The following is a 19,130-nucleotide window of genomic DNA, read 5'->3' as shown; positions in this document are numbered from 1 at the left end:
CATTGCATATCTGAATATATTTTGACATATGTGAATATGTCAAAAACATTTTTCCTAGCCTTCATTGACGATTTCTTTGTTGAAATGCAATTGTGAAATATGAATGGATGTCATAAAATAAGATAAATAGTCCAACATTCCCACATTCAAGACATGATTTGGATGAGCACAGTGCACTGTACAAAAAAACAACGATTCAAAATCAAAAGGATGTGGAATGATGATTAGTAATTTGGGTGAAAGAGATAACGGCGGAGGTGTAGAGAAATGATTTGGAAAGAAAGTTAGTTTGATAGAGAGGGTTAACAATGACATAGACTGCTCCGTCATGTCATCCTTTACACAATACCTCTTTGGATTTATTTTGAAGTTCTTCGGCTTCCTTTTTCAGTTTATCCTTCTCGTTCTCTAGGTCTGCAAAAGCTTTGCGTAAGTCACCGGCCTCTTTACTGCTGAACTGCTGAACCTCTAGGTTTTTTATCTCTATCTCATGAAGCCTGGCAGCGATCGCGTCAGCTTGCTTCTTGAACTTCTTCGCCTCCTCCTGGGCTTTGCTCTGACCGTCACTAAGTTGAGAAACCTCGAGTTTGAGTTTTTCTGCCTCAGCTATGATCTCCAGTTTTCTTCTCCTCTCCGCCTCAAGAGACTTCTGGTAGCCCTCAGTTTCTTCTTGGAGACGCTGCTGCATGAGCTGTTTGTCCTTGAGCAGTTTCTGAGCTTGTTCTTCAGCCTGGTCCTTTTGTCTTTGAAGCATTTCGGCCTCGGCTTTCAGTGTGGAGGCCTCTTGTATGGCTTGCATTTTTTCTTTGAGCATCTTCTCTGCAAGAGCTCTTTGCTGACTAAGCTCATCTTCCGCCGCTTGTCTCAGGTGGGCCGCTTCTTGGGCTTCCACACTCAGTCTGGCGGCCTCCTCAGAAAGCTTCTTCATGTTCTCAGCCTTGTCGGCAAGGAATTTCTGCGTGTTCTCATTTTCTTTTTTGATAAGGCGCTGGTTTTCCCCTTCTATTCTTAGTTTCTGTTTGAGCAGCTCCTCCATGTGGACCTTTACTTTGAAAAGCTCCTCTTCCACTTGGGCCTTTTGCTTGACCGCATCGCCAACCTCATCTTTCAAGCGTTGGAGCTCGTCATCCAAGACATATTTCTGCTTATCTGTTTCATCAAGCTGAAGTTTAACCTTTGTAAGCTCTTGTTCCACTTGGAATTTTTGCTTCAAAGTTTGCTCTGCCAGTTTCTTGTGCTTTGCCATTTCGGCATCAGCCCGTTCTTTCTGTTTGAGTGCAGCAGCCTCGGCCTGTCCTCTTTTAGCAGCTTCAAATTCAGCCTCCTTCCTCAACCTCTCTGCATCCTCCTGGGCTTTTTGTTGAACTAAAGCTTCTTGTTCAGCCAACAGTTTTTGGCGCTCTGCCTCTTCTGCTTGTTGACGTAGGAGAGCAGCCTCATTTTCTGCATTCTTCCGAGCAGCTTCTGCCTCTTTGGCTATTTTCTTGGCCTTCTCATACTCCGCTTTGAGTTTTTGCTGCCCAATGTTGTCTTCTTGTTGTTGCACGAGGACACTTTGAACTTGATGCTCAGCTGCGCTGCACTTCTGGGCTGCCTGTTGAGCTACGATGATCTGTTTTTCTGCTTCCATGTCAGCCTCCTCCTTCTGCTTTCTGGCTTCTTCAGCTCTCTTTTTCAGACGCTCAACCTCGTCTTGGGCAATCTTGCGTTGCCTGCCAGCTTCTGCCTCTGCGGCCGCGATTTTCTTCACCTTTTCTTCGGCTTCCCTTCTTCTGTGCTCCTCTACAAGGGAAAGCTTCCGGAGTTTTTCTGCCTCTTCTTCAGCTCGAAGCCGACTTTGTTGAGTTTCTTCTGCAATGTTTTTCAGTTTGTTGAGCTCAAGCTCCAAATCAAGCTTTCCGGAAGAGGCCTTTTCGAAGTTGACCTTAAGAATTCGGATCTCTTCTTCCACAATTCTTCTCTGCTTCAGAGTGTCATCCACGATCGCCTTTTGTCTCTCCATTTCAACCTCAGAGGATTTCTTGAGCTGGACTATCTTCAATTCGATGTCTTGTTTGTGCTGGTTGGCTTGGTCTTCAAGTGCCTTCCTTTGGTAAGCCTCATCTTCAGCATGACGCCTGAGTCTTTCATTTTCAGCCTCCTTCTCTTTCAGGGCGATCTCAGCCTCTGTTTTTGAGCGGGTAGCTTCGTTAATGGCAGCAAGCTTCTCCTTGAGGATCCTTTCAGCTTCTCCTCTCTGGCGAGCAGCTTCGTCCTCGGCAACTTGACGTTGGCGCTTTGCCTCTTCGACAATTGATCTCAGTTTGCCTGCCTCCTCAGCTAGGTCCTTCATTTTGGCAGCTTCGTTCTCCAGGAGTTGCTTGCTCTTCTCGGTCTTAGACATGCTCTCTTTTTCCGCCTTGTTTTTTGATTCAATAAGCAGATCCATTTCATTGCGCACTTTGGCCAGCTCATCCTCCAGTTGTTTTCTTTGTTGTTGGGCAGCGACCACTTCATTCTTCAGGCGGTAAAGTTCATTGTCGAGAAGAGACCTCTGTTGTTCAGCATGGTCAAAGTCTGCCCTCAGGCGGATCAGCTCTTGTTCTGCGTTGAGTTTCTGCTCAGCTGTTCCCTCAGCCAGCTTCCTCTGCCTCTCAAGTTCATTTTCAGCCATCTCCTTCTGTTTCAGGGCAGACTCCTCTGCTTTGGCTCTCCTTTTGGCCTCACGCTCTGCCTCCTCCTTTTGTTTTTCTGCTTCTTCTTGGGTAACAGTCTTTTTCTGGGCTTCTTCTTCAGCCTGGAGTCTCAGACGGAGGGCCTCGTTGGCTTTTTGACGCCACTTTTCAAGCTCTTTTTCAGCCTCCTCCCTGGCAGACTCAGCGTCCTCCTGTTGCTTCTTGAGTCTTGCTGCATCTTGCTGCAGCTGGAGAACAGTGCCATGCTCTTGTTTGAGGGATTCCTCCAACTTGGTAGTCTTCTCCACATAGGACATGCGCTTGCTTTGGAGCTCAGCAGCTGCGCTCTTCTGGGCTGCTTGGTGGGCCACCTTGATTTGCCTTTCCTTCTCTATTTCTGCCTGCTTCATTTGTTGCACGGCCTCCTCTGCTTGCATCTTGAGGTTTTCCAGGTCTTCAAGGGCCCGTTGTTTTTGCTTGGCAGCCTCCTTCTCAGCTTCTGATTTCAGTTTGAGTTCCTCCTCCGCTGCGCGTTTTTTATGCGTCTCTTCGTTGACTTGTATGCGGAGCTTCTCTGCCTCTTCTTGAGCTGCTTTTCTGAGTCTCTCAGCCTCCTCTGCCTTGTCACGAAGCTGGTGTAGCTCAGACTCTGCAACAGACTTCTGTTTTACTGTTGTCTCAAGTTGAATTCTAATGATGCGGATTTCTTCCTCAATCTTAGTGCGGCTATATAAGGCTTCATCCACTTGTTGGCTTTTGTTCTTTATTTGCTGCTCTGAGAGGTTTTTGAGCTCATGCAGCTCCTGCTGGATGTTTTGCTTCTGATTCTGTGCATCAACAGCGACAATATCTCTCCGGCTGACTTCTTCCTGCATTTTGAGCTTTAGCTCCAGGGCTTCTTGCTCTGCCTTTGCAATTGCCTTTGCGTGTGATTCAGCTAACTGTTTTTGTTTTGCTAACTCGGCCTGTATTTCTGCGAATTTTTTCTGCTCTTCCACTTTGTGTTTCTGGGCAGCTTTCTGTATTAGTGGAAGGAAATGGTAAAGAAAGGATCATAATCAAGCAAGACGTTACATTAATTGGCTCCTGTGGAAAGTGGATTGGAATTGCGATTGTTTTCTGTAATCACATTCCAATCACACTTGGAAAGAGAGCGACTTAATGTATCGTCTTACTTATTAAATGTTAATGTAAAAGGTTAGGTTAGAGTTCACAACAAACATTACGGTGCAATGGATATTAAAATGGATGATGTTAAAATCACGATGCAGTTAAAAAATATAATCAAACACGAACAAACACAAGCATTGTTAAAGAAAATAATGGATGATGGTAGGGTTGTTGTGGAGGTGGTTGATGTGGTGGCAGGTGAGTGATGGCAATTGAAAAACATGAACAACTACATCACTTCACAACACATGTGGCATGCAGCTGTAGCTTCTCTTGCAATAACTCTTTTAAATGCAGTTAAATAGAAGTTAAATATCAACATGAATTCACTAATATTATTTGAACAGGGTTTTTTTATAGCATTGGCAGTAATCTAACTATTGCCTGTTTTGCAAACAATATTCCTTTCATCCTAAAAAAAATTGAATTTGTATTATTGAAACAATTCAATATTAGTAAAGATAACATTATTAACACTGTACAAGTGTTTCAAAGCTCCATTCATATTATTAAATAAAATAACGCTTTAATCCTTTGTTTAATCTTTTTGCATCCATTCCCACAGCATCTCACTTCATGCACAAGGAGCTCTTTATGTCACTATTCTTCAAGAAGTAGGCAAGCAGAGGTCAGAAAGGTGAGGCAGTTGTTAAAGGAGGCAAAAAGCAACTTCATGTTTTAAAACAAAACCTTTGAAAGGGTAAGCAATGACATTGCTTATGATAAAAAGAGAAGCAAGAACTATAGCATATAAGAATAAATGACATTTATACATAATATATAGCAGATTGAAGGCATGAAAGTGGAAGAGAACATGTGAGATTACATGAGAGAGCAAGATAATGTGTTATTAAGGTACCTTAAGTATAGAGTATAGTTTACCTCTTTAGAGCCCAAACAAGTTAAGCTTTGACCATGCCAAAGCATTGGCAAGCAGTTAAGAGAATCAAAAAAAAGAATGAAACGTTAGGGTTAGAAAAAGTTTGCACATTTGAAAGTAGTTAATCTTGGCCATGGAGAGCTAAAGACCAAAGTTGCAGGGTCTTTGGCTGAAGCATTTAGTAGGAACTGTGAAATGTACAGCCGAATGACAAAAACATAGGCAGTTATATAGCAAGAAAACAAAAGGTGCATAGTGAAACAAAGGATCCCATTATACTAACATAACAAAACTAATGCATTATGAATGAGGGATGGATGGTTTGGCCAAAATTAAATTGTATTAATGCAAGATTGAACGATGCTCTACACTAACACTGCATACGTTTGGTCGAAAACTGACGTTTTAATAAAACTCATGCGTCATACTTAATTTTAGAAATGCATTTTGTTATTACACACCATTGCATTAACCCTATATTGCTCCCAGCTTTTTTGTTGTGCTAATATTATTTGAAGGACAACACTCAACTAATAATCATACACTGCAAAAAACCTTGCGGATCAGCTACAGCATGCCAATGCTCCACACTTTTTGTCAATGAAAGTGTAAAAGTTGTCACCAGTAATTCACTGGATTCAATTCACTGTGTGTGTGTGTGTGTGTGTGTGTGTGTGTGTGTGTGTGTGTGTGTGTGTGTGTGTGTGTGTGTAAATGTCTGAACGTGTGTGTGTGCATGTTTGTTGGTATGCATAGCTTTTGTTCCGTGGGCACTTGTGAATGTTGATATGCGTGAATGCAGGTGAGAGGGAGAGAGAGAGTTGGTTATGTGTGGGTGCATGCATGGGTTTTGGTGGGTGAGCGGAGTGAGCGGACGGTCGGTCGGTCGGTCGGTGCTGTTTGGTCAAGGTAAGGTTTGGGGGGTTCCGCGCATCGGTAGGACCCCGCGGGTTGTCACGAACCTCCTCGTCCTCCAGGCGGCGCTGTGTGTCGGTGATGAACTTGATGTACTGGCTGGTGAGGGTCATCAGCTCGCTGTAGCGTGTCCTCAGCGTCACGTACTGGGGGAAACATTTCAACATGCACCACATTCAGCAGGGGGGCCTCTGAGACGAAGCTTCCTGACCTTTTGGGGCCAGAGGCAAGCCACGACCGGGGTCTTGATCAGATTTAAAGTCGTAGGATGTGATGATGAAAAAACATGATATTTCTAAGATATATTAAGAGCAATATTTCACACACAGTAGATGTGAAATGTCAAATGAAGCAAATGGTAAAAAGTTATAATTATATGAGAAGAAGATACATTTCATTAGCTCACTAGCCTTGCCTTATCGATGTTTGGAATTCAAACAAATGTTATGGCACACCAAACTCTTCCTCAGGGAACGCCTGTGTGTCTTGCCCCAAAGTTTGGGAAATGGGCTTTAAGTGATACCAGGGATGTATCTCTGCATCGTCTGATACATGGTGATAAGGAACACACACAGACCTCCTGGATGATGTTATCAGAAGCGGAGTCCATCTTGTTCTTCTTCATGGGTGACGTGAAGGGTTCCACTTGAGCTTTGTAGGCCACCAACTGGAGTTCATAGTCCTGGAACATAACATTCAGACTCTGAGTCTCAGTAAATAAATCCCAGAATAAACTAAACAGATACAATGTGAAAGAAAAATGATTTTACATTTTTAATTACAAATTCAAACATAACAATATTTTAAAAAATGTAGGGTCATTTTACCTTGATGGTGTCAATGTAGGCCTTTGCGTAGTTATGACACTCATCAACCTTGTCCTTGTTGTTCTCAATCTCCTCCAGTAGTTTCTGTAGTGAAAAAATGGTTTTAATGCCATTGCATTGACAAACTAGCTGTACAGCTAGAGAGAGAGAGAGAGAAAGAGAGAAAGAGAGAAAGAGAATAGACGACACTAATGAATTGAAGAACAGTCATCTTAATACAGTACCTTCTCCTGGGCCAGTTGCTCCTTCAGTGTTTTGCTGTCGCTGATGGACACTGCCTGGATCTTCTCCTGCCTCTGCTTGGCGTCTCCGATCCACTGGATGAGCCAGGCGTAGCTCTCGCGGTAGTAGCCCAGCTGGCGGCCCAGCTGCTCCAGCTCCCTGTGGCGCAGGTCCATCTGGGTGAACACGGCCCTCCAGCGGTCCTGCAGCCCGGACAGGTGCCGGTGGTAGTGGTCCAGCTCCACGTCGCGCTCGCTGTGCACGCGCGACATGCGGTCGCTGGCCCCCGATGCCTTCTTTAGCTCCGTCTCCAGGGACTCGAAGGCCGGCTGCTCCGACTCGGCCGCCGCGTGCAGTTTCTGAAAGGGGGGGGGGGGGGGGGGGGGGGGGGTAAGGAAGGGAGGAGGAAAGGAAGGAAGGAAGGAAGAAATAATCAATATTAATTAGAATGGTAAGAAAACATTTAAAAGGAAGCAAGAAATCCAAGGAAAGAAGAAAAAGCAAAAGAACAAACCAAAAGTCAGAAAATAAAGAAACATATCGTTGTTTTAAATGAATGAAGACCAACCATTAAGTTCCCACATAATGAATATATATAGATATAAAGTATGCAGAAAGCCAAGCCATGTTTGTTACCTTGAGCTCGGCCCGGCAGGTCTCAACCTCCTTGACGTCATTGGGCACGGTCTGGACGTCACGCAGCTTATCCTCGTACTTCTTGAGCACGCCCTCGGCCCCCTGGCTGCTGCGGATCACCACATCCACCGTCTTCAGCCTGGAGGTGACGAAGATGAGAAGAAACACATTGTGTCATTGGATGAATCAAATGGGTGCTCTGGCCTTCTTGCGCAAAAGGCATGTTCCTGAACCCTACGGCAGTGTTTCTGAACTCACTTCTCCAGGTAAACAGAGGAGAGCATGTGGGCGTGGTCCATCTTCTGCACGGTGACCTGGAGCTCGGAGCGCAGGGCCGGGGCTGACGCGGGCTGCTGGGGGGAGGACAGTACCTCCTGGGTCTTCAGGGACACCGTGTCCACCTCCTTCTTGATGCGGTCCAGTTCGTTGTGCTCTTTCTGCAGGGGAGCAACAGAGAAGGGAACGTTAAGTCAGGGCGGAGATCCTTGATCAGGGATCATCACGTACACATTGTACAGTATGGACAACCATGTTATGCTACGAGGTCATTGCTTTCTATTGCATTAAGTGCATTGCACACACGTGAGCAGTACACATTCTTGACCAGTGGAACTGCAACAAAACAACCTATGTGATGGAGAGCCACGCCCACCCACAGTAGAAGACTATGTACAGAACATGGTGCGTCAGAGGCCTCAGCACTGTACCTTCTGCTCGCTGGTCTTGAGAAGGCATTCCTTCAGGGGCTCCTCTCCCAGGGGCCTGCGGATGCGGTTGACTGTGTGTGTCTCACAGTCCTCGATACGCACACGCAGGTCCTTCAGCTGGGAGGTGTACGACTTGCACACAGACTCATATTGCTCACCTGTGCCGTTGCATGGGTTTGAGTGAAGGAACAGAAGAGAAAGGAAACAGGGTTGAATATGTGATCATTGCAGGAATCGCAATGGTGAAATGGCATGTGTATATGAGATTGTGGACCATAGCGTTGCATGTTTAGTTTGTGTTCGTGAATTAGGGCGAATGTCTGCTCAAGACTTACGTAAACATCCTTAAACATACGTAGAGCAAGCAAGAACAAAACAGTGTTGGGTTGCAATATCTATTCAATATCTCTTCAAAGCTTACATTCAGTGATGCGTGTGCTTTGGCAGCAAGTAAACCACAATAAAAAGTACATTCAAAGCAATTGGTAACAAATAATTTAAAGCGAGAGGCTATTTAGTGATACTGTTTTACCTATGTGCATGGCAAAATAAAACATAGCTGTTCAACCACTGCATCAGAACAACTCTTACGCTGTGAACCAAACAATCAATGAACACATGCAATCATCCCAAATCCTTGTGAGCCAGATGAAGCTAAACCGTGGGCGTGAATAGTATCACTTACTGTGTGGACTAAGCAACACATAGAAAATACATATTTTTGTGTTTCAAAAGCATAGGCCATACACATGCTCGCTGAGCCAGGCTTAAACAACATGGCCTTTGTTCAGCTTGAACGTCACTCACCTTTGAGTTTAAAAACCACTGACCCTAAAAAAGGCGAACCGACAATTACATTCAAGGTTTCATACACCAGCTCCAGTATATCTCTGTTTGCGTCCCTAACACAGGTAAAGGTACAGATTAGCGGCTACGGTTTGCAGTTGTGGCGCACTCACCTTTCTCCATGGAGCTGAGCAGGTTGTCAAAGTACTGAGTGGTCTTGTTGTACTCCCCCTCCACCTGCTGCCGGTCGTCGGGTCCAAACTGCTGGGAGTCCTGGCTGTCACGGAGGAAGTCCTGGTAGTGGAGCTGCAGGTTCCGGATCATCAGCCGGTACTCGTCTTGCTTCATGCTCTTGAACTGCGGGAGGAAGGGTGGGGTTATGTTATAGGACGTTATAAACTGCCTGCTATAACTTTTTATTACATCTTAAAGTAGTACTCTATTTTGCATCGAAGCACAACAAATATTTGATGTTTTGAAATTTGGGGCCAAAGTCCACCTTGCTCTTGTTTATAAAATAGATTGACCTGGTTACGATGTTAACAATAGCTTATAGATATATCAAAATGTGAGCAATATCACAAGGTTAACGCCCATATCATTGCTGTGAATAGTGGACTGACCATGGTGATGTTCCAGGAGCGGATCACTGTGATGTCCTTCATCAGGTACTGCCATGACAGCAGACCCTTCATGTCGATGTGCATCTGCTGCCACATAGTCACCATCTGCTGGTGGCCTGCGTCCAGACTGGGGAGAGAAGAGGATGTTAGGTAAAGAGAGTGTATCATTTATAGATATAGCTCAGTTTTTAACACAACCACATAATAATGATTACACATACTTCCTGCATTTACTTTTCATTTGTTATACAATTCATTTGTTTCTTCATATACATTCATCATTTACTGTCCTGTATGTCAGGTGACAGAGACACACAGTTTTTCTCATTGCATCTTGCAACAAATATAGAAATCCCGTGCATCTGAGCGGCTAGAGACACTGTATGGTTTAGTATAGCATAGTACAGTGTGGCATATAAATGTGTTTCCTTACCTAGCCACACTGTCCATAGCATCCTTGTTGACCGGAGGAACCATGAAGCACACGGAGGGCACTACGGCCTCGTTGCCCGATCGGTTCAGGATCTTCCACTTGAAAGGCGCAGAGTTGTTGAGCAGAGCACACTCATCTCCTTTATGGACTGTGATCTGCAAACATCATGTCACAGGTGGAACCTAGTCAGACCACCGGTGGTGTCTTGGCTAAACAAGCCTGCAGGAACCTTTTGGATGGTCCTTGGATTTAAGGGTTAGGTTTAGCCTAGACTGGTGAATATATAATGGGGAACCCTAACCTCAGCCTGCTTGAAGTCGCAGACGGCCTGGATGGGTAGCTTTCCTTTGATGGCGGTGGTGGGGTTGCGAGGCTTCAGCTGGATGATGGTGCGAGCCCTCTTGTTCAGGCTGCTCACGTTGGTCTTAACCTCGTTCAGCTGCTCCTTCTCCTCCTGTTAAAGACACAACAACAATGACAATGTAACACCCAACAACATCACATTGGTCTCAAGCAATCTAAAAGACTCGTTTTAATCTTGAACCCTCTCACTGGTACAGGATTTGCTTTGTTTTAATGTATGTTTTTACCGATATTTGTTTGTTTATTAGTTAATTGCATTGCATTTGTAAAGTGACTTGTAAAGTGACTTCTTAAAAAAAGCGTATTATCATGAACAGCCTGGGAGCACTGAGCCAGCCTACCGCAGCGTCCTGCAGAAGGTCTTCCAGGCGCGTGGCGGTGGTGGCTCGGTCGCAGCTGTACTTCTTCTTCATGTTCTCCTGCATCTTCCTCATCTGCTCCTGAGACTCCTTCACATCGGCGAAGAACTGAGGGAGGGCCAGACACAAGTCTTTGTTAACGTTCTGTGGCCTTCACTTCTGTGTGGTACGCAGGGAGCACGACAAACCGCCTCATCTTCATCATCGCTGCGTGATGCGGGGCGTTCACCATCGAGAACTGAAGCGCTGCTATTTTGTGTACCTGGTAGTAGGAGGTGTTCTCTTTTTGATGAGCCTCGATGCAGCAGCACAGCTGAAGGATCCAGCTCCACTGAGTCTGCAGCGCAGCTGTGAAGGCCTGGAGGATGCAGAGACAAGGATGGGGGGAAATCAATGGAGAGGAGCTAATGGGTTGAACAACCGGTCCCAGTAGGTGCTAGGGATATATCTGTTTCATAATGAGGTAGGGACTACACCTAATGTATATTAGTTTCGGGATCAAATGATGATCCTCTGATAATTCACAATAATCATATTTTCATGCATTTACAAAGTTATTTAGGCACTCATACACACTTTGTATAGAAGGTTGCGTGTGTTGCATAAGATGATCTATACTATGTGTTTGGAGATATTGCTGATGGTGTTGTGTTTACCTCCACTGTCTTCTTGCCCGGGTGTCCCTCCCTGATCAGTTTGTCGCCTGTGGTCTGGATGTCGTTGATCTTCTTCTCCCTAAGCTCCAGCTCCCGCATCAGACCCTGAAGACAACAGAAGAGATCTGTGTTCACAATGCGTCATATTCACTTATACCTTCTCATTCCTTCCATTCAACTCTATCGATTCACTGCTCCCTGAGGTGGTTCAGTCAAGAGCCTGATATGCGTTTGGGTTTGCAAATAAGATTATTGTTGTTATTATTATTATTGTTGTATTGTTCGTAATACATTAATTTCGCAAACAAATTCAGAGCCAACAAATGTAAGGGACAACTGCAATAAAGTATGGGATCGGTTGAACAGGGACTGCGTCAGGCCCACCCACCGAGTAGTTGTCCTTCTTGGCGGTCATGTTGGAGTTTCTGTCGCTCCAGTCGAAGTTGACCTCCTCCTCCTCTTTGTCATTGAGCCACATCAGCTCTTTAGTGGCGGCGCTGACAAAGCCGTTCAGAGACTCCAGGTTCCTCAGGCGCGACTTGGAGGAGTTCTGAAATACGCAGCAAATCATGAGTGAAACACGGCAAATATTAATTGTAGTATAGAAATAGTCTATAACGTGGCATACATTGTGTATGATTGACTATATTTACCAGTAGTTTGGCGTACTGAAGTTCCAGTTTACCCAGGTAATCTCTGTATGCTCCCTTACTAACAGGAGACAGCTGTCCCTAAAGAGAGTACATTTTTACTAGACTTACAGAGAAAATAGCAAAGGGACAATAACAAAGCAAGCAATCGAGAAATTATTTTGTTGAATATCGTTCAACAATATTGTTGTCTATCATGTAACATCGAAAAAAAATATTTCCCAAATTGTTACAAAATTGCCCCATGAAATCTTCCGAAATGCCCCCAAAGAACATTACATGAGGCAAAACCAGTGAGTCTTCTACCCTGGTACGTACCTCATCAGTCTTGGCCCTTTCGATCTTGGCCCGGAAGTCCTCAACGCTCTGGTGGAGACCCCGGTGGCTGCCCAGGTTGGACTCCACAGTGGGCAGGTCTGAGCCCCACTCAGACTCGTTGATGCGGCGCTGGTTCTCCTCCACCCAGGCCAGGAGGTCCTGGGCGTAGCGCAGCGTGACCCCGTCCAGCTCCGGCCGCCCCTTGGAGGACTGGCTAACCTGGGCTATTTGATGCATGGTGGTCGTCACGGTGGTCTTCTGACGCAGGTTGTGATCCGTGCGCAGGTTCACCAGGCGCTCATGGAGGCGGTAGACCCTACAGGAATGGAAACATCATAATTGGTTATGGTTTTGCTCTGCACGTATTTGGAACCAGTCCATTAATTGAAGGCAGCTGGTTAAAGCTTGAGTGGGCAATCTGGAGAAACCAGATTTTTTAAGTACCCAACCGAAAAGGTAGACAAAAAAGGTGTCCATTGAATTCTTTTACTCAAGCCAAATTAAATGAGGGAATATTTTATTACAGTCAGCAAGACTGCTGACTGTAATTTTTAATTTTTAAGTAATTTTTGTCATTGCATTTGATTTATTGACTGCTGTCGGGACGTAAAGCGATTTTCAAGAAATAGCACTATAAATGCTTCTAAAATAAATGACCTACCCTAGTTTTAACATCTCAGAGTACAAATGTAAAAAATAATGTAGAAAAACCTTTGCTCTTCACTGACCTGCGATATATCTGCTCAGACTGCAGGTGGCGCCCGTCCTTCAGGAACTGCACATCGTTGAAGAGCAGGCGGATCATGCCGTCGGCCTTATCCAGGTCCCGCTCCACCTCTGCTGTGTACCGAGCTGGTTTCCCTGAATTCAGCAGACGGAGGTCCTGCGGGTCACAACAACACTGATATTTAGTTTCTCCAATAATAAGACCCAGGAGAGTCACAAAGCGACAACATGGAACCGTAGCTAATGAAATACCAACTCTTCACCTCAGAGACTTTACACATTTCACAATAGAGAGCCTTTTCATATTTCCATAGGAACATTTACCAGACATTAATAAGTGAAAATGTGAAGGTGTAAGACTATCCAGACTCCCGTTCTTTAATAGGAGGAAATATCTTATGCCGTAGCTCATGACGGAAAATTAAAAAAAGCCATGTGAGATGACAAAGGGATTGCTGACTAGTAATCCTGGATGAATAGAGACAGAGGGAGGGAGAGAACAGAGTCCCGTTGTTCTCCCAGGATGGTGACCTGTCTGGGACCGGGGTCTGTCTCGGCCTGGGGTCTGTATGCGCGACTCACTGTCTGCATCTGGCTGTCCAGCTGGTTGAGCTGCTCCTCACAGACGCCCGACTCCATCTGGACCTTGGTGACGATCCTCTGGAGCCTCTCAAGTCTGGGGAGGGGAACAAAAGACAAGGAGAAGGATGACAACCTTGTTTCAACATCCCAAAAGTATGACGCGAGCAACATCTGTAACTTCAGAGAGTCAGTCACTATGTTGGTTTATTGTTTTGTGTTGGTCCAATTAGTCAACCAACGTGAATACACAAAAACACAGACATTTCTATGAAAAAACAGGATACGGGAAACACGCAGCACTAAAGAAAAGCCTCGCTCAGATCTGACAGAGGTTTGTGACGGAGCAGGTAGTGTAACCTATGAGGGTCCGTCAAAAAGGCCATGGGACAATTGATCGTCGGTTCAAAATAATCAAACAAATCCAAACAAAAAAACTAATTTTAAAGTGGGAATATTTTATCCAAATGGAGACAAAAGTCAAGCGTTTTGAATTCAGCCACATTTCAAAGCCATGAGGGAGTCCACTCAGAGAGTTGAGCAGACAGTCTTGTGACAGAAAGACCAGCCCACTACCCGGCATGACAAACTATCACTGAAATAAGGCTGGACATTTACCATGGCCCGCAAATAAAAACTAGATGTATTACTTTATTATGCTTTCAGATCCTAGGGTTAGAACTAAAATATGATTAATTTTTTGACCACTCAGAAGGTGTGTGTGTGTGTGTGTGTGTGTGTGTGTGTGTGTGTGTGTGTGTGTGTGTGTGTGTGTGTGTGTGTGTGTGTGTGTGTGTGTGTGTGTGTCAGAGTGTGTGTGTGTGTGTGTCAGAGTGTGTGTGCATGTGTTTGTTGCATTCGTGTTCTCCACCCCTTTAAATCAACAGTGTTTAGATAGTGTTGTTTCCCGATCAAACATTTTTTCCTTTGGAGAATTAATACTCCACTAATCAGTGGAGATGATAATACACAGTTCAATCTAAATGAATGATGACCTATATAATTCAGCTGTATGGTGCAAGCCTATTTGCTCTCTGAGGGGTAGCAATCGACAGCTATATCTGTACGAGGAACGCTCAACAAGTGAATTGTCATAACAGCAGGATACGTTTTAAAATGGCAAAATAGGAAGGTTGCCCAACCTTCCTATTGCATTACTGTGGTTGGGCAACCTTCCTTCAAAATAGTCGTTGAACCTGCTGCAGGTTAGATTTTAGAGCAATATTTGGAGTATAATTCAAACCGAAGGTGCATGAATGCATCACATCTAACCGGCAGAGGAACGTATGGAGGGAGGGAACATAGTGTTGTTTATTTTCTAAATCTTGCTCTCTTCTACTCTCTACAGCGCTCATGTCTTACCGACAGCAGCTTTGAGCTCACCTTTCAAACTCTATTCTGAGCAGCTTTTCTCTATCCAGGCAGGCAGAGTGCAGGCGTCCCCATTCCTTCTCCACGTCGATGGGGTGGTAGCCTGGGGGCACCTTCACCTGGCCCGCACGCACCGCGCTCTGTAGGCAGATGGGACACCATTACACATCACAATATAATAGAGTGGAGAATAGACCAGAGGAATGACTAGAGAATAGATTGGAGAATAGAGCAGAGGAATGAGTAGGGAATAGAATGGAGAATAGAGTAGATAATATAGCAGAGTTTGCAGAATAAAATAGAAGACGGTATAGAAGGTACCTTCTGTACGCATATAAGCATATAATTCCTGGACTAGAGAAATAAAGTAGGGTAGAGTTGAGAATGGAGTAGAGACTAGAGTATAGTAGAAGATGATTAAAAGAAAAATTAGTAGCGTACTACAATAAACCATGATACAATACCATGCACTAATAGAATATAGAAGGGTAGAGATAGGGACGACTTGCCTCAAAGGTTTGATAGATCTGGTTTGAGCGGTTCTTGTCAAGCTCTTTTGCAGGCAGTTCTGTCTCTTTGAACTTTAAGAACTGGCGCCACAGGATCTGAATGGGAAACATAACAGTGGTACTTATAATAATACTTCAACAACACATGAATCATTTTGTTTTGTCTTTCCAAGAAAAAGTTGCCACTCTTTGTGTCTCATTTTATGCTTTTTTTCTAATTATATAGATAGGTACCTATCGCATTACTGTGGTTTTTCTTTTTAACATACATACTGAATTGACTAACTATTAAAGTTGGAACATTAATCAAAATGGGACAGCATTATAAACTTTTGATGAAAACAAAAGAAAAACAAACACACACACGTACAACACACACACACACACACACACACACACACACACACACACACACACACACACACACACACACACACACACACACACACACACACATAAACACAGAGAGTGAGCAGAGCAGACAGGGTGTGTGTGGCGCAGCTGTATCTGGAGCTCTGGCTGGGAATGGCCCAGTGGAGTTGTGTTAAGAGTTTACAGTAGATAGATCAGGCCCTCAGGCTGTTAGTTTCACACACTGCACCGTGTGCCAGCTGCCCCACCCAGCTCTCCTCATACATGATACCTTATTCATTTATGAAAGTGAAGAGGACACAAGCTTCCTTTCTCCAGTAAAATTATATTGTGTGCTTTTATTTCCACATGGTTCTATTGTGTAACTCATCTTTGTTGTATTTGTATTATTTCATTGGGCATGAACTCCCACACCCACACCTGAGCCCACAAACACACCCACGCTTAACAATATTGCACTCCGCGGAGAGACCGCAGACGCGACTGTAAACAACTCTTTGAGAGCCCGATACTGAACAATAACGTCTGGAGCAATCCAAAACGGTGGTCGCTGCTCACCTCGATCTCCTCATAGCTGCCGGGGAACTTCCTCTCCCCGAAGATGGTGATGTGGTGTTGGATCCACTGCAGCAGCAGGGTGACCAGCTCATAGTACTCCTGCCAGCGTAGCTCCAGCTGCTCCAGCAAGCACAGCGACACAGGGGCAACAAAATAACAAGCAGCAAGGAAGTCAGTTTGGTGGACAGGGAGGACAGGAGGGCTATTTTCACCCTGTTGTTTCCCATGTTTCCCAGGGGCTCCTCCGACACCATGCTAACTTAATTTGGTATCGACAGGCCTGGCGTTGTGCTGCACCAAGCGCTTATTGAAAAGAGAGAGAGAGAGAGAGAGAGAGAGAGAGAGAGAGAGAGAGAGAGAGAGAGAGAGAGAGAGAGAGAGAGAGGGAGAGGGAGAGGGAGAGAGAGAGAGAGAGAGACACACACGCAGATTGACACAGAGTCACAGTCAGAGAGACAGATAGAGGGAATGAATAGACAGGATCATTGTCAAGGTTTGATGATCGTGTGGGAAGATAAGGAAGGAGGGTAACGAAACACCCACACTACGGCTGAATGAATAATTTGACCTAATTTGACCAAGCTAGTAATTGCACTTAAAGTGCAATGGAAGTCCTGTGATCAGAGATGCTCGGGACCTCTGTCGGAGTTCCGGTCCTGGCTGGTCTTGGACGACAGTGTGTCCACAAGAGGTTTTATCATACAGGTCACAAGCTTGACTTCAGCAATTTAACTTTAATAATCTCAATGGCATTGACCCAAATCAATCTATCTATCTATATTTATCTCAGCGTCTATCCCCCCGGAGGAACGGAGAACACTGGCTACTTACGTGGCCTTCCTGTGCCTCAGGGATGCGGGGCATGGCGTCGTACAGCGAGGACACATAGGTGATGATGGACTTCTCATCAGGGTGAGCAACATCCACATCTATGGAAGGAAATGATGGAACCATGAAGTCAAGGTTGGTGTCGCTAGCACACATCATCACTACAGTGACTCAAAACACTGTTAAAGTCTCCTTCAACACGTCAAATTAGTATTAGGTTATATATGGGTTGAAGTTGATACAACATTGTTGAATATACTTTACTACTAGATAGTATTTGATAAACTAACTGGTAAGAATATATGTTCTTCAAGTCTACTCCTGCATAGTATCATGGCCAACATATTGTACTTGTGGCTAACCCTGATGCCAATAACAACGCTTGCATAAGTCAAGTATGGGCAGAGGTGACTTGGGTCTCTTACCCTCTGGGTCCAGAAGGCGGGTAACCCCCAGGTCTTTCTCAGCCACGTTGAAGGCCTGTTCCAGGTTCTCCAGGTTGGTCTGTCGATACACTCTACCCATGTCCACGAGCCTGGGCCTTTGGGAAACACAAGCACGGATCATGAGTGTTCCACATTTCCTAAAATAGCCCATTTACTCATGAGTGGTAATGTCCTCCCCATCTCTAAGGTTAATTTAACATTATGAAGGCTGAAACCGTCTGCGTCAACGTTAACAGCTGGTCAAACATGTAGAAGTGTGGACCCTGTGGTCAACTTTTTACCGGTGGCAATAGGTTTCCATAATAGATGTTTTGTTCAAAATTGTTTCAAATTTGTTAACAAAACCTTACGTTCAATAAAACAATCAATAACATACAAATATGTTATTAATTATAAACAGATAAAATGTAATATTTGGCAGTATTATTCCAAAATAAAATAATTTGGAAGACTGCAATACCAATGACTTAAAATGGATTGAGTTATCCTGATGTAAACTCTGGGTTCCTTCAAAGTTCATCATCAGCGTGTGGAAGAAGAATGTTCAGTGCAAGAGCACACCTGCCTTATTAATCTATAAAAAAAAAGCTAGCTGGCTCCCCTGGGCATTTAATTTGCACTGGCATCACGCAAAGTAGCCGGTGAGCATTTCTGACACATAGAGCCGCTACATAAACCAAACTCTGACATATTTGCTCAATTGACTGCGGCCCTCCCCCATTTGGGAGGAGGAAGTGTACAAAGAGAGAGTGAAAGAGAAAAACAAATAAGACTGATTATATTTACAAGCTTGGCACAGAGAAAAAGAGAAAGAGAGAGTGAACTCAAATGACTCCAAATACATCCGAAACCACCGCCTCCAACAGAGTCGGCTGCATAATGAAAACATATTTCCAGAGGACACAAATATTCTAAACTTAGTTGAATAAAACACCCGAGCGGACCCATGATGCTGTTTAACACGATGACCGGTAGCGGTGAAAGCTTGGTCTCCGTTGACGCGCGGGGCCTGTCTGTAGCGCACGTTGTGGCAGTAGACCTGCCCGTCTGCACAGGGAGGGCTGCTGCTGCTGCTGCTGCTGCTGCTGACAACACGACACTCCCTTCCATTGCAGCTCGCGGAGCTCTGGCTTCGGCCCGCTGAGATGCGGCGCCTCCCGGATGAGGTCGAGGCCCCGGTCCCCTGAGAGCTCCAGCCGGAGACCCCCGCCCCCCCTGATGGAATGTCCTCGCACACCATCACCACGCTGTATCCCAGGTCACTGTGCCTTCTCCACCTGCCACCTCCGCCAGCAGGCAGGCTGAAGCGGGTCGCCTTCTTATACTTCTCCTTCTTCTTTGGGTTAAACATAATGATCCGACGTAGGGTGAATTTCAACAGCAGTCCGTCCGAGTCTAGCAAAAGCCCTGCACTTCCGTGGCTAAGCGGAAGTGGACACAACCGCACGATGGAACTCTTGATGCTGGGTGTTGTGGTTTGAATTGATTAGGTCTTTCTCAGGTCTGCGTCGTCATCATGAGCCGGTCATCTAGAGGAATTCC

At 45.0% G+C, this 19,130-nt stretch overlaps 1 protein-coding gene across 19 annotated transcripts in view; it reads right to left on the bottom strand.

Annotated features, from left to right (window-relative positions):
- LOC130391489 (plectin-like) overlaps positions 1-19,130 on the bottom strand; it is a 108,190-nt gene that overhangs the window by 10,496 nt on the left and 78,564 nt on the right. For 12 of the 19 annotated variants that reach the window (XM_056601662.1, XM_056601664.1, XM_056601663.1 and 9 more), the window contains 26 exons: positions 17,568-17,683; positions 17,146-17,243; positions 16,315-16,431; positions 15,385-15,480; positions 14,888-15,015; positions 13,508-13,601; positions 12,928-13,082; positions 12,200-12,515; positions 11,885-11,962; positions 11,620-11,781; positions 11,232-11,336; positions 10,838-10,933; positions 10,558-10,683; positions 10,155-10,307; positions 9,854-10,008; positions 9,421-9,547; positions 8,971-9,154; positions 8,819-8,842; positions 8,012-8,169; positions 7,563-7,741; positions 7,305-7,443; positions 6,671-7,027; positions 6,447-6,530; positions 6,197-6,301; positions 5,667-5,765; positions 350-3,673 (listed from right to left, as the gene is read on the bottom strand). In XM_056601662.1, coding sequence (XP_056457637.1) covers positions 350-3,673; positions 5,667-5,765; positions 6,197-6,301; positions 6,447-6,530; positions 6,671-7,027; positions 7,305-7,443; positions 7,563-7,741; positions 8,012-8,169; positions 8,819-8,842; positions 8,971-9,154; positions 9,421-9,547; positions 9,854-10,008; positions 10,155-10,307; positions 10,558-10,683; positions 10,838-10,933; positions 11,232-11,336; positions 11,620-11,781; positions 11,885-11,962; positions 12,200-12,515; positions 12,928-13,082; positions 13,508-13,601; positions 14,888-15,015; positions 15,385-15,480; positions 16,315-16,431; positions 17,146-17,243; positions 17,568-17,683 — 6,775 coding nt within the window. The remainder of the gene's footprint in view (positions 1-349; positions 3,674-5,666; positions 5,766-6,196; positions 6,302-6,446; positions 6,531-6,670; positions 7,028-7,304; positions 7,444-7,562; positions 7,742-8,011; positions 8,170-8,818; positions 8,843-8,970; positions 9,155-9,420; positions 9,548-9,853; positions 10,009-10,154; positions 10,308-10,557; positions 10,684-10,837; positions 10,934-11,231; positions 11,337-11,619; positions 11,782-11,884; positions 11,963-12,199; positions 12,516-12,927; positions 13,083-13,507; positions 13,602-14,887; positions 15,016-15,384; positions 15,481-16,314; positions 16,432-17,145; positions 17,244-17,567; positions 17,684-19,130) is intronic. The other 7 variants (XM_056601673.1, XM_056601661.1, XM_056601674.1 and 4 more) reach the window with 4 other exon arrangements.

This window comes from Gadus chalcogrammus, chromosome 11 (assembly GCF_026213295.1).
Source record: "Gadus chalcogrammus isolate NIFS_2021 chromosome 11, NIFS_Gcha_1.0, whole genome shotgun sequence".
Taxonomy (NCBI): domain Eukaryota; kingdom Metazoa; phylum Chordata; class Actinopteri; order Gadiformes; family Gadidae; genus Gadus; species Gadus chalcogrammus.
Note: the sequence above shows the minus strand (reverse complement) of the source record. Positions and strands in the feature narration are given on the sequence as shown.